Source organism: Helicoverpa armigera, chromosome 30 (genome assembly GCF_030705265.1).
Source record: "Helicoverpa armigera isolate CAAS_96S chromosome 30, ASM3070526v1, whole genome shotgun sequence".
Taxonomy (NCBI): Eukaryota; Metazoa; Arthropoda; class Insecta; order Lepidoptera; family Noctuidae; genus Helicoverpa; species Helicoverpa armigera.
The window spans coordinates 1,352,988-1,368,392 of NC_087149.1; the positions used below are offsets into that span (position 1 = coordinate 1,352,988).

The 15,405-nt window shown below is 42.5% G+C and overlaps 1 protein-coding gene across 1 annotated transcript; it reads left to right on the plus strand.

The window, feature by feature from the left end:
• Nucleotides 1–233: 233 nt before the first annotated feature.
• On the plus strand, nucleotides 234–14,437 carry LOC110380538 (zinc finger protein 260). The gene is made up of 12 exons (XM_064043046.1): nucleotides 234–431; nucleotides 1,476–1,587; nucleotides 3,786–3,905; nucleotides 4,355–4,553; nucleotides 5,559–5,671; nucleotides 6,072–6,199; nucleotides 7,624–7,759; nucleotides 10,937–11,070; nucleotides 11,532–11,664; nucleotides 12,782–12,895; nucleotides 13,533–13,663; nucleotides 14,305–14,437. The coding sequence occupies exons 1-12, from the start codon at nucleotides 303–305 to the stop codon at nucleotides 14,371–14,373; spliced, it is 1,518 nt and encodes a 505-aa protein (XP_063899116.1). The 5' UTR covers nucleotides 234–302; the 3' UTR covers nucleotides 14,374–14,437.
• Nucleotides 14,438–15,405: the final 968 nt, after the last annotated feature.

The following is a 15,405-nucleotide window of genomic DNA, read 5'->3' on the forward strand; positions in this document are numbered from 1 at the left end:
ACTCTAATAGCCTTTTCGATTCGTTTTGCTTAAAGGTTTTTTATTTCTTTTGTTACTAAAACAAACCAAAAAAGAGCATTGGATATAAAAATAAAATCAAACTTTATATAAAAATAATTACATAGTTTAAAAAATTTATCGATTGAAATCTAAATCGATCGACTTACAAACGAATCACCAACACTCGCACATCACTAAAACGCGCGCTATTCAACTGTTCTATTCCCCATTTTCTTTCATTTGAAATAAATAACGAAGCATGGCCGGCCTCTTTAGTTTGTAAAATAAATAGAAAATATAAAATGGAGGACGAAGAGTTTGTAGGTTGCATCAGTTGCATGAACACGAACGATTTATGCGACCTATTTGCTTTGTACGCGGACAACAAGGAAACTTATGCGAAAATGTTTGAAAACTGTTTCGATATTAAGGTTATATCAAGCCTTTTTTCCGTAAATAGTAGATAGATTTTACGTAAAAACTACATAGTCTTAGATTTATTTAGACCTTATTTGTTGTTGTTGGTTTTCATGTAGAAACTCTGCAATTAAATAAAAATTTTAATCGATTTTTAGATTCGTATTTTGTTAGCTTTATTTCTTTCAATATTTCATGAGTTTGACTTTATAACGCGTAATATATAACTCAAATCAAGCTTTCATTTTTAGGGACCCTATTATTGTAACTTCGTTGTCCAACTTTCCGTCCACCTGCCTCCAGGCTGTTGAAATTTTCACACACGAAATATGAGTTTGAAAACTGGAATTAAACAAATATTTTAGGGTCCCTTAGGATACAGAACCCTTCGTGAACGAGTTCGACTTCCTTATTTAAGTTTAGCCGCAAATATCAAGGGGCCCGATTCTCCTAAGTTAATAATGTCAAAATTGAATCGCAATAGCAGGGGCGCGATTCTACAAATTTTACATTAAGCGACAGACGATTCACATCCGACTGAGATTCAATTTTTTCTTTTAAATAAACGATTTTTTCAGTTTCTATGATTCAATAATGAATCATATTGTCTGCAAATTATTAACGATTGCACTATGATTGTAGAGCAAACTACCACATTACCTAAACCAAATGGCAGACCAATCTGTTGACTGCTATAGGCCCCAGTTTTAGGTAACCATTTCGGGCATTCGGCTACTTACTAATAAAAGACCAATCGTATTCCAATAACATTCGATGGGTTTGCGATTGGTCTGCCATTTGGCTCGGCTCGACCGTATGTTCAGACCGAATCACATACAAAATCACGCGCGTACCGTCAGCGTAGCTGTGTGCTCGTTTATAGACTTGCACAGATATAGCTACGTCGACCGACGGTCAGCGCTGTTTCCAGCCTAAGGTCTCCCTTGTAATTTTCAGCTTAAACGGTTCAGCAATTCTTGAGTTATAAAATGTGTAACTAACACGACTTTCTTTTATGTATATAGATACAGTATGATATTATTTTGTCATTGTTCTAGATACCGACGAACTTGAAATACATTTGTTCGGAATGTGTGGATCACCTCGAGAAGTCACTTGCCTTCAAGGGGCAGACTACCAAGAGCTTGGCTATGCTACAAAATGTCAAAGGTATTTTTTTTTAAACTTTATGTACTTAAACTATGTATGTTTTAAAAAAATATGAAGAAACATTTCTGCATTATTTACCCTTAAATATTTTGTTTTAATTTTACGCATTAATTTGATTCTAGAATTACGTCATCCTCCGAGCCTTTTCCCAATTATGTTGGGGTCGGCTTCCAGTCTAACCGGATTCAGCTGAGTACCAGTGCTTTACAAGAAGCGACTGCCTATCTGACCTCCTCAACCCAGTAACCTGGGCAACCCGATACCCCTTGGTTAGACTGGTGTCAGAATTTCTGGCTTCTGACTACCCGTAACGACTGCCAAGGATGTTCAATGACAGCCGGGACCTACAGTTTAACGTGCCATCCGAAACACAGTCAATGGTGTCTAAGATATACTTAGAAAGTACATACAAACTTAGAAAAGTTGCATTGGTACTTGCCTGAACCTGGGATCGAACCCGTGCCCTCACACTTGAGGTTGGTCTTTTACCAGTGGCGGATTAACCCTATAAGCACAACAAGCACGTGCTTGGGGCCCCTGTTCTCCAGGGGCCTCCATCCTCTGCTGGCGTTTCATTTTATACCTACATTTTATCGAGATTCATCCACAATATATCCGAAATCACAAGGCGCGAGCAGTTCGGGAGTGACCCTTCATACACCCCCGCCTCTAAACTTGATTGGTCGCAGTGCTGTTGATTGTTGTACGATCGCAGTGATTTTTTTTTTTCAATTGTGTTATACAATTTTTTTTGGCTTCTACTCATCGTTGGGCAAAGAATTAATAGGCAACGATAGCGTTCCGAAGTCGCTATCGTACAGTCGTTGGGAAGCTCACGCTGTAACTACGAGTGCAATATAACAAACATATCCGAAAATTTTGGATGCTTCAGATCAGTGGTCCTGGTGGTGGTGGACTGGTGGTGCCTGGAGGCATTCCAAGTGGTCCGCGGACCACCGGTTAAGTCCGCGGACGTTGTTATCGATCTTACGTTATCCATCTTACTTGTCCAACAGAAAGAAATGAAGGTTTGAAATGTAGCCCTTTTACGAAATTTTAGTTCTGAGTCTTAAAACATAATCAAGATTTCCCGCTCGCTTCGCTCGCGTTTTCCAAAACTGTATGTCCTCGTTTTTACATTTGTCAACAAATTAAAAGTTAAGTATGTTTGGGCTACATTGTACGTAATTTTGGTTCTGAGTCTATAATAAAAATAATTAAAATTTCGCGCTCGCTTCGCTCGCGTATTCAGAAACTATGTGCCTTCGTTTTTGCATTTGTCAACAAACAAAAAATTAAGTACGTTTGGGATAAATTTTACCTCCGTACGAGTCCGAAAAAAATTTCGAACTACAATTTGAAACTACATGTGCATCACGCTCGCTTCGCTCGGTCAATTTCTTCAACCTTCTATTTTTATTTAAGTAATAGGGGGTCTGCACAGGCTCTGTGCTTAGGGCCTCGGATACTCTTAATCCGCCACTGTCTTTTACCCACTAGGCCACCACGACTTTTCTATTCTAGAATTCTAGATTCTAGAATTACGTAAATGAGACTAATTTCAAAAATATACCCAATTTCATATGATTAGAAAATGAGTTCCCTAACATTGTGTTGCCGTAAGTCACTAACATAACTGGCGCCCTCTAGCTAACACAACTGGCGACCTACGTCATTCACACCCTCTTTTTTTTTATCGACGTCAAAAATCATCAAATTACCCCTCCCGCTGTGGGTTAGCAGTGGTGAGGGAGTGTCAGACTCTTACTGACTAAACACCGTTGTGTTCCGTCGTAGGCCTTTTATGTACCAGGGCCGCGGTATCTCTTTCGAACAACCCGCAGCCCCGGCAGGCCTTGGCGCTGCTGGGCCCCGCTCATTCACACCCTCTGATGACTATTTCACTAACACAATATGGCGTCTTATCACGCCGATATGATAATGATGTCAATTATCGACTGTTCTCACATAAGGAGATCAGTCAGCTGCGCAGGACATATTATAGTGCACAAGCATTTGCTTGGACACAGGTGCCCTCACTAAATTCCTTCACTCTCATAGCGCGATGGCACGACAATCCGACACCACCGGAGAGAGATCAGGCGCAGGACCGACATTTACGTGCTCTCCGATGCACGGGTGAATCAATCACCAACTTCCAGGCTCCGGGCTGCTTTGTGACTTGATATTACTTTCAGACGAGGAATATTTAGATGAGTCCATACTGGAAGAGGCGGAATGCGTCACAGGTGAAGATGGTAAGCCGATGGTGATCTTGAAGACTTCGGGCTCTGATGGTGATGATGATGAGATGGATGGTAAGTTTTCTGAACTATGTATTTTTATGATATAGCTCAGTGTGACGCAGTGTGCTTAATCGCTGAAATCCGTTATGTGTATTTTTTTTTATTTTAGACCTACCGTCTAAAATCAGAAAATCATAGTGGTCCAACAATTAGTTCTATTTTTATGGATCTTGTAATACTTTTTTCGGTAATAAACTTTACTGTCACTATATATCTTTTAATAACATATAAAAAAATATATGTAGGTATTATGTATGTATGGCTTGCTGTAATTCCTCACGATTATACAACAAAATAGTATCTTCGATTTGAGTCCAACTGAATTGACTAAGCATCTATCATCTATGTTCCTAATATACTATATGCCATAATTTATAAATCTTTTGCGTGGGGACTTTTGTGATGGATTTCGCCTAGAAAGTCACCAGTTTTCAACATTCTTCTCCATCTTCCCAATCCAGAAGATTTAGACGACGAACACGCAATCCAAGCTCTAGACGAGACCACCTGCATCTACTGTGACCTTCAACTGGCCACGGTAGAAGACGTTCACGACCATATCAGGACAGTGCACGAGCTGGAGCCGAGGACTGGCCTGCCGCTGCGAGAGTGCACTCTCTGCGGAGTCGCTTTGAGGGACCCTGCTGATCATCATAATAGGTAGGTTTCCCTCGAGGAGTTCAGATAGGCACTCCATAGGTATCAAGCTGCGGCCTGCGGGATTGTTCGCGCGAGTTACCGCGGCGCTGGTACATAAAGGGCTTAAGAAGGAACATGGCGGGTTTAGTCAGTAAGAGTCTGACACTCCCTCACTCTGCACCCACAGCGGGAGAGGTCATCTGATGATTTCTCTGGAAGCTGACCCCAACATAATGGAAAAAGCTAGGCAGATGATGATTTAGAAAGATCCTAGAGGTTAGATCTTGTATCTGGTCTCATCTCCAACTGGCCACGGTAGAAGACGTTCACGACCACATTAGGACAGTGCATGAGCTGGAGCCGAGGACTGGCCTGCCTCTGCGAGAGTGCACTCTCTGCGGAGTGGCTTTGAGGGACCCTGCTGATCATCATAATAGGTAGGATTCCGTTGAGGAGTTCAGGCAAGCAGCTTCTGAATATAGGTCCATGGTATTCAAGGTTCGGGCTGCGGGATTGTCCGCGCGAGTTACCGCGGCCCTGGTACATAAAGGGCTTAAGAAGGAACATGGTGGGTTTTAGTCAGTAAGAGGTGCAGCGTGAGGGAGTGTCAGTCCCTCACGCTGCACCCACAGCAGGAGGAGTCATCTGGATGATTTTTCATACCTACATTTACACATTCAAGTAGGCTTCCGCTTTCATGAAATAAAACATTTATATACTTTGCTACATCTTGCTACTCTGGACAAAGCAGAAGCATAGTTGAACAGGTATCATTTATTTAAATATTCATACACCTGCTAAAGGAGCATACGTTTATTGGCACCCTTGCTAACTTAACGATTATCATCATCATCCTCCTGCCTTATCCTAATTTTTATTTGGGGTCGACACAGCATGTTTCCTCTTTCCATCCTTTCCATACTCTCTATCTGCCGTCATCTCACAAGTAACATTCTTTCTAACCTTATCGACTTTCACACAACATAACCACGACTGTAATTTACAAAAATCCGACTCCCTTTTCAGATGTCACGGCGTGAAATCGGAGTCGGAAGGCAGGAAGTACCCGTGCCATTTCTGCGATAACATCTACGTCAGCAAGAAGGCTTGCTTCACACATCTGCGCATGAAGCATGGACGTGAGTATTTCTAATTTTCAAGTTATATATGAACGTCAGTTCATTCTGACAGTTTTTTTTAAATTTTGTGAAAGAACAGGCTTATACATAATACACATAATATTGTAGAGAAGTACAAACTAGCGAGATTTTAGAGGGCTTTCTGTCATCAATTACTTCTTTGTTAAGTTTTTATACAGTTTAAAGTCTCCCATATTGTATTTAATAATAATAATAAAAAAATGTAAGTACATCTGACTATTGAGCTTAAATACCTCCTAGATAAGCAAGTATGTCAAAGAACAGTCTCCAATTGTGCTATTCAATTAGTTTGTTGAGATTTTTAATTTTTTATCTATTTCATAAAATCTACTAGGAATAGGAACCACAATGATAACAAATTTTTCTTCTAATGCTTCAGTTAAACTCTGTAACGAGCAAACTCCGAAGTACGTGCCTCGAGAGCGCAAGAAGTGTCACATGTGTAACCGAGACTTCAGTCAGAAACAGATACTCAACAAACATCTGTGGAAGGCGCATGGCTTTGAGGTGAAATTACGGAATATATTTATATTAGCACTTAGCTAAGTTATTATAATACGTAATTATTATGACACTTGACCAATGACTGTATTTCGGATGGCACGTTAGACTGTAGGTCCCGGCTGTCATTGAACATCCTTGACAGTCGTTACGGGTAGGCAGAAGCCAGTAAGTCTGACACCAGTCTAACCAAGGGGTATTAGGTTGCCCGGGTAACTGAGTTGAGGAGATCAGATAGACAGTCGCCCCTTGTGGCACACTGCTACTTAGCTGCATCCGGTTAGACTGGAAGCCGACTCCAACATAGTTGGGAAAAGGCTCAGGAGATGATTATGTACACTTACTATCACTACATAGCATAGAACAAAGTCAGTATGTGTCGCGAGAAGTTTCACATGTGTAACCGAGACTTCAGTCAGAAACAGATACCTACTCAACAGACATCTGTGGAAGGCGCATGGCTGTGAGGTGAAATTACGGAATATATTTATATTCGCACTTAGCAAAATCATTATAATATAATACATAGGTACATATTATGTAAACTAACTATCACTACATAGTATAAAACAAAGTCAGTATGTGCCTCGAGAGCGCAAGAAGTGTCACATGTGTAACCGTGACTTCAGTCAGAAACAGATACTCAACAAACATCTGTGGAAGGCGCATGGCTTTGAGGTGAAATTACGGAATATATTTATATTCGCACTTAGCAAAATCATTATAATATAATACATAGGTACATATTATGTAAACTAACTATCACTACATAGTATAAAACAAAGTCAGTATGTGCCTCGAGAGCGCAAGAAGTGTCACATGTGTAACCGAGACTTCAGTCAGAAACAGATACTCAACAAACATCTGTGGAAGGCGCATGGCTTTGAGGTATTTACAAAAAAAACAGCACCTATTTAGCATTTGGGATGCTGAAAGAAATATTTCGTGGGTACTTTGATGAACTTAGGTTTCGTCTGTACATGTAAGGATTCATTGCTGGTAAGAATAGCATTATTATAGGCCGATTAAAATTTAGATTATGAAATAGCACCACGTTAGTCGTTTGCACTAAATAACTATGTCATTCTGGAGTTGACCAAATGGCTCCTTGCGCATTTGTTTGTAAAGATCAAGTTTTGCCTGTCAAAAGTAGGCGAATAAATATCAAGCTCCTTTTAATAAACTTCTTCGAGACTTTAAGGTTTATTGAGACAGCTGTCAAAGATAGGTCTTGATTGATATTTGGTTTTTAAAATAATGTGCGGTTTCCATAAAGGCGTTTGAGGGCTGCGCTAGTAACTTTCTTCGTCCAACCCACATTTGTGCGACGCTACTTTCAAAGATTTTCCATTATGCCATCTCCGCTAGTCATTTTGTTCTCCACATATTCACGTTATACGCTTATTCAAGTAGTATACCTTACTTATCAGGTAGAAAAACGCAAAGCCTTCATCTGCCCGCTATGCGACGAGCGCGTCAGCTACGGCTCGAACTTCAGCGCTCACCTCCTGCATGCCCACCGCGTACACGAACAGGTCGAGCAGCTCGAGTTCCATAATATGGACGGTAATGTTATATTGTACTAGCTTCACACACAACACACACAACACACTCGCAATATACCACCAACCACATAACATTAATTTAATAACACATTAACTCACAATAGGTATACACACTCAGCTACCTCTTAACACGGCTTAGCTCCCCAAGAACACACTTGGCGCCCGCACAACACACTTGGCGCCACCACAACACACTTGACGCCACCACAACACACTTGGCGCTCCTATGAACACACTTGGCGCCCGCACAACACACTTGGCGCCCGCACAACACACTTGGCGCCCTGAACACACTTGGCGCTCCTATGAACACACTTGGCGCTGGCACACGCCGCCAACCCACACACGGCGCCCGCACACAACACCTGGCGCCCGCAACACACACCGCCGCACACACGGCCCCGCACAACACACTCAGCTCCCAAGAACACACTTGCGCACGCACTTGGCGCCCGCACAACACACTTGGCGCCACCACAACACACTTGGCGCTCCTATGAACACACTTGGCGCTCCTATGAACACACTTGGCGCCCGCACAACACACTTGGCGCCACCACAACACACTTGGCGCCCGCACATCACACTTGGCGCCGCCACAACACACTTGGCGCCAACATAACACACTTGGCGCCCTCATAACACACTTGGCGCCCGCACAACACACTTGGCTCCCCAAGAACACACTTCATCCTAGCCTTCATCTGCCCGCTATGCGACGAGCGAGTGAGCTACGGCTCGAACTTCAGCGCTCACTTACTGCACGCGCACCGCGTACACGAACAGGTCGAGCAGCTCGAGTTCCATAATATGGACGGTAATGTTATATTGTACTAGCTTCACACACACCACACACAACACTCGCAATATACCACCAACCACATAACATTGTATAACATACTAGCTATTGCCCGCGGCTTCGCTCCCGTCAACTGACTTCTCTACTTTACCCTATTTTTTTTTTCATAAGAACCTTCTCCTGACAATAACAAACACAACAAAAAAAATATTAGCCAAATTGGTCCAGGCGTTGTTGAGTTATGCGCTTACCGACACATTTTGTGATTCATTTTTATATTATAGATGTACGCTTGTTTTTAAGGTTTTTTATCTATGGGCCATTGATGCCTGAAAATAAAGATGATTTGATTGGATAATATTAATAGCACATTAATTCACAATACACTCAGCTACCTCTTAACACGGCTTAGCTCCCCAAGAACACACTTGGCGCCACCACAACACACTTGGCGCCCCGACAACACACTTGGTGCCCCAAGAACACACTTGGCGCCCCCACAACACACTTGGCGCCCCGACAACACACTTGGTGCCCCTTATCAGGTAGAAAAACGCAAAGCCTTCATCTGCCCGCTATGCGACGAGCGTGTCAGCTACGGCTCCAACTTCAGCGCTCACCTGCTGCACGCGCACCGCGTACACGAACAGGTCGAGCAGCTCGAGTTCCATAATATGGACGGTAATATTGTATTATACTAGCTTCACACACAACACACACAACAAATAGGTAGCTACGGCCCCCTAAGAACACACTTAGCTCCCCAAGAACACACTTGGCCAACACACTTGGCCAACACACTTGGCGCCCGCACAACACACTGAGCTCCCCAAGAACACACTCAGCTCCTCACACACTTGACGCCAACACAACACACTTTTCGCCAACATAACACACTTGGCACCCCCACAACACACTTGGGCCCCCAAGAATACACTTGGCGCCAACACTAAACACTTGCGCCAACATAACACTTGGCGCCCCAAGAACACATTTAGCTCCCCAAGGACACACTCAGCTCTCCAAGAACACACTTGGCGCCACACAACACACTTGGCGCCAACATAACACACTTGGCGCCACACAACACACTTGGCGCCAACATAACACACTTGGCGCCCCCACATCACACTTGGCGCCAACACAACACACTTGGTGCCAACATAACACACTTGGCGCCAACACGACACACTTGGTGCCAACACAACACACTTGGCGCCCGCACAACACACTTGGCGCCCAGACAACACACTTGGCGCCCACACAACACACTTGGCGCCCGCACAACATACTTGGCGCCCACACAACACACTTGGCGCCCACACAACACACTTGGCGCCCGCACAACACACTTGGCGCCCACACAACACACTTGGCGCCGCCACAACACACTTGGCGCCACCAAAACAGACTTGGCTTGGGTATTGTTGACAGATTTCATGATATTCAAGAGTGCGATACAAGAGGAGACTAAGTACCGTTTCAGGAAGACGACGGCGAGCAAGCAGACTATTGAAGGCGTTAGATCTCACTATATGTGCAGCCAGTCCGGCGTTTATGTTTATCTCATCAACCTCACAACACACTCGGTCATCTCCTAACACTCAGCTCCCCAAGAACACACTCAGCTTCTCACACAACACACTTGGCGCCATACAACACACTTGGCGCCTGCACAACACACTTGGCGCCAACAAAACACACTTGGCGCCACCACAACACACTTGGCGCCCCACAACACACTTGGCGCCCCACAACACACTTGGCGCCCCACATCACACCACTACACACTTGGCGCCAACACAACACACTTGGCGCCCGCACAACACACTTGGCGCCAACACAACACACTTGGCGCCCCCACTACACACTTGGCGCCAACACAACACACTTGGCGCCCGCACAACACACTTGGCGCCCCCACAACACACTTGGATAGGAGGAATCTCCACATCACATGCCCATAGCAGCCTCATTCCTCACTATATCTATTCGCGTAACACACAAGACTCAGGTAGAAAACCGCAAAGCGTCCATCTGATCATCTGATCACACACTCAGCTGCCCAAGAACACACTCAGCTGCCCAAGAACACACTCAGCTCCCCAAGAACACACTCAGCTCCCCAAGAACACACTCAGCTTCTCACACAACACACTTGGCGCCCCCACAACACACTTAGCGCCCGCACAACACACTTGGCGCCCCCACAACACACTTGGCGCCAACACAACACACTTGGCGCCACTAAACACACTTGGCACCAACACAACACACTTAGCGCCACCACATCACACTTGGCGCCAACACAACACACTTGGTGCCAACACAACACACTTGGCGCCCCCACAACACACTTGGCTTGGGTTTTGTTGACAGATTTCATGATATTCAAGAGTGCGATACAAGAGGAGACTAAGTACCGTTTCAGGAAGACGACGGCGAGCAAGCAGACTATTGAAGGCGTTAGATCTCACTATATGTGTAGCCAGTCCGGCGTTTATGTTTATCAGGTGAGGAATATATTCTAATTATCACGTTTCACCAGCGTCAAAAAAACTACCTCTATGTATTTCCCCGATGTTTAGGGTCCGTTCAGTCACTCAGACCGGCCCAGAGAGGAGAGCAAATTCTTAACACGTTGCAAATCGGGTACTTTGTATTTGTTTGGTTTATTTTTGCATGTGCACTGCTTTTGTCGTAAAGAATGCTCGAAGGCGCTCGGTGTGAAATAATAAGAGGAGCCGACCGGTTCCGATTGCGTACTTTTTCTCGGTCTTGCAGACGATTGGCTCCGAATGCATCTCACGCAGCCGATCGGAGCCGTTCCGGTCTGTGTGAAAAGAAAAATGCGCGCCGATGCTCTCCGAGCCGGTTTATCTGAACGGACCCTTAGAAGTTACAAATAAGCAAAAAACGAATATTTCTTTTTATTACATTAGTATAGATAGATAATTGCCCATTGCCATTCCAGGGCAAAGGCAAACGCCCAGCGCCCGAGCGTCAAATCTACAAGACAGGCAAAGCTTGCCCCGCGCATATGATAGTCACAGAAACTATGGACCGAGTTCTCGTTACTTTCTATAAAACTCACGTTGGACATGGACGTAAGTCTATTTTACTATTTACCTAGCCATTTTTACCCAACTTCCATCATCATCATCTCCCGGGTCTCTTCCCAACTATGTTGGGGTCGGCTTCCAGTCTAACCGGATGCGGCTGAGTACCAGTGTGCCATAAGGAGCGACTGCCTATCTGAACTCCTCAACCTAGTTACCCGAGCAACCTTTAAGTTTATTTTATTATGTCCTAGAGACGCTTAGAAATTACAGGTAAAAAATTACTATTCAAAGAAGGCAATATTTATAAAGTAAAAAAAAACCTTTAAGTCTATTTTATCATGTCCTACCTAGACGCTTAGAAATTACTGGGGCCCGATTCTCCTAATTTTACTTAAGTGACCTTCGATTGACGTTCGACTCGATTCGACTGATACCCAATCCCGACTCGATTACTATTGAAGCGGTTGTGGCATTCCGCTATTTTTTCTTTGAAATAAACGTTTTTATCCTTTTCTGTCATTCAATAATGAATCATTTTGTCTGCAAATGATTTACGATTGCAAAATGATTGTACAGCAAACTACCGTATATACCAAAATCATCAAAATAGCAGACCAATCGCACACCAATCAAATGTCAATCGAATACGATTGGTCTTTTATTAGTAGCAGAATGCCCGATATGGTTAAAACTGCTATTACAATCATATTGCGATTCGATTTCTATTCGATTTTGACATTATTAATTTAGGAGAATCGGGGCCCTGGTAATAAAAATACCATTACAAAAAAGTTAATATTTAAATAGTTAAAAAATAATTCGAGGCTATACTTACATACATGTCGAGGTCCTGTCAGTTTCACCATTGCGCGGTCGGTCCATGGATGGGTTACCTTGTTATGACGAATTCCTCAATGTTTCGAAAGGCACGTGAAATTGGTGGGTCCCGACTGTCATTTGAGCATCTTTGGCAGTCGTTACGGGTAGTCAGAAGTCCAAGGGGTATTGGGTTGCCCGGGTAACTGGGTTGAGGTGGTCTAGTAGGCAGTCGCTCCTTGTGGCAAGCTGGTACTCAGCTGCATCCGGTTAGACTGGAAGTCGACCCCAACATAGTTAGGAAAAAGGCTAGTCTTTGAAAAATAGATAATTCTTTTAATTTCAGCCTGTCCATATTTTGAACCGAGAGAATCGAAGAAAATCAAAACTGAATCGCACACGACGACTTCAATAGTTATTGACGAAGCCTTGAATTCTGAATTGGAACCGAAAGCCGAAGGTCATCATCATCATCATATCTTCTTTTTCAGCAAAACACATAGGCACTTCCTATGTGAAGGGCGGGCGTTTAGTTAACTTAACTTTCAAAAAATGCAGATTTTCAGCTTACATTGAATAAATATCTTGTCATTGACTCTCATTAACTAATGTTAACTGTAAACTTACCATTAAGTAACATTAAAATTAACGTTATAGTAAGTAGGAACTCATAAGTCATTAACTCTCTTAATTTAACATTAATTAACATTAAATTCCCTTTATTTATTATTGCGTATGTCATTAACTCTTGTTAATTAACGCTCTTAAAATTTAACGTGAATTAACGTTAAGCATGTCATTAATTATCGATAACCCTAAACTTAACGTTAATTAACATTAACTTCCGTTAACAGTAGGTGACGTAGCCGAGGAGTCGGCGTGGATGTGCGATGCGTTTGGCATGGCCTTCTGTGTTACCAACAAGTTCCATCTCGTTAACACTTAACATTCATCATCATCTCAGGCATAGGACGTCCACTGCTGAACATAGGCCTCCCCCTTAGATCTCCACAGATACCTGTTGGAGGCGACCTGCATCCAGCGTCGACGGCGACCGACATAAGTTAACATTAATTAACGTTAACTTCCGTTAACAGTAGGTGACGTAGCCGAGGAGTCGGCGTGGATGTGCGATGCGTGCGGGATGGCGTTCTGTGATGCTGACAAGTTCAGAGATCATGTCGCTACCCATGGCTTAGAGCTGTTTCCTTGCCAGTACTGTGATGATGTAAGTGTACTAAACATGTTTAATAATATCAAAAACTAGCTGATCTCGCGAACTTCGTATCGTTTAATTTAACCTTCCCTGGACCTCCACACACATTTTAAAACCAAAAAGCCAAATCTAAAAACTAGAGAACCGATTTAGATAAAAGGTAGACAGATATTCTACTCTAGAGCCTGAGAAAAAAAGTTCCCACAGGGCGCAGATACTACTATGAAAAGGAATCATTTTTTGTTTCTTTGTATCATAAAGGTTCCTTGACTACAGAACCGATTTGAAAACTTATTTCACTGTAGGAAAGCTACACTGTTCCCGAGTAACATAGGCTATATTTTATCCCGGTACGAGCAGTAGTTCCCTCGGGACGCGGGTGAAACCTCTGGTAACAGCTATTATCTATACTAATATTATAAAGAGGAAAACTTTGTTTGTTTGTTTGGTTGTAATGGATAGGCTCAAAAACTACTGGATAGTTTTTAAAAATTCTTTCACCGTTCGAAAGCTACATTATCCACATAGGCTATATTTTATCCCGGTGTGGGCAGTAGTTACCACGGGACGCGGGTGAGACCGCGGGAAAAGTTAATTATATAAGGAAATGGCTTGGCAGAACATGATGAAATTGACAATGTTATTTTTTTCAGGATTTCCAAAATCTCGACGCTTGGACCCGACACGTTCGTTTAGAACATAACATGGGCAGCCTGTTTTAATATCTATTATTAATATTTCATTAACATAATATAATTACGGTTAACGATTACATTTAACGAGAAAGGACCATGAGACAAATTGGGCTCATTGTCCAACAGAGTTATAGCATATGCCGTTGTGAAGGTTTTTGTTTGTACTAAAATTGTTACTATGGGCACTACCTTCAATTCCATGGCAAAAAAAAGATATGCACCTAAATAGGTTTTGTAGAAAAAGACGATTGTTAGGAGTCGTAGTGCGCTTAATTCGCAGGATTTATATTATTAACCGACTTCTTAAAAAGGAGGAGGTTCTCAATTCGTCAAGATCTTTTTTTTTTCTTTTTTTTGTATGTTTACCGATTACTCGGAGACTCCTAGACCGATTTGGCTATTAAGAGGAAGGATATAGTCAAGACATGTTCGTGCACGTTCATATTACGTATACATTCTGGTTAACAGAAACGAAATGTGTCGAGATGCCATCGCTCAGTATTACTGCTCGTGTCTAATAGGTAGACGCACAGTAGGAAGTTGTGCTCATATCATTTCAATAATATGATATCTAGGGTTAGGCAGGCACACACAATTTAATCCACCGGCAGGATATTTAGATGACATTATTATTGATATTGATTGAAATGTTAACAAAAATATTTTTAACTGATAGCAGCTGTTTTTTTTTTTCATGTATACATTAAACCTGGAATTAAAACTAGTTAAAGGCGTTCAATAACAAAACCTACAATGCCATAACAGCACAACTTTTTGCAGAATATTAGTTTATTTATGGTCGGAGAAAAATATTTATAGCAAAATAACCCCATGGATTCTTCTCAAAAATGAGTTTAAATCTTTATATTTAGTGCTTTACAAGTATATTCAAAGTGGTCTCATCTCTGTTGGTGGGTGAGCCCAGGCTTCATACATTTTTGCCCATGGTCCTTTACCACATATTTACCTTAAGACAATGTTTAGTTTACCAATTACAGAAGAAAATTGATTTAGTTTTTCAAACTTGTGAAATGAAGTGTCCGATTTTGTATGACTTTG

Coding starts and splice junctions, on each gene's coding strand:
- LOC110380538 (XM_064043046.1), top strand. CDS start 303: ATGGAGGACGAAGAGTTTGTAGGTTGCATCAGTTGCATGAACACGAAC. Junction 4,554..5,558: donor CCTGCTGATCATCATAATAG/GTAGGTTTCCCT, acceptor CTCCCTTTTCAG/ATGTCACGGCGTGAAATCGG. Junction 11,071..11,531: donor CCGGCGTTTATGTTTATCAG/GTGAGGAATATA, acceptor TTGCCATTCCAG/GGCAAAGGCAAACGCCCAGC.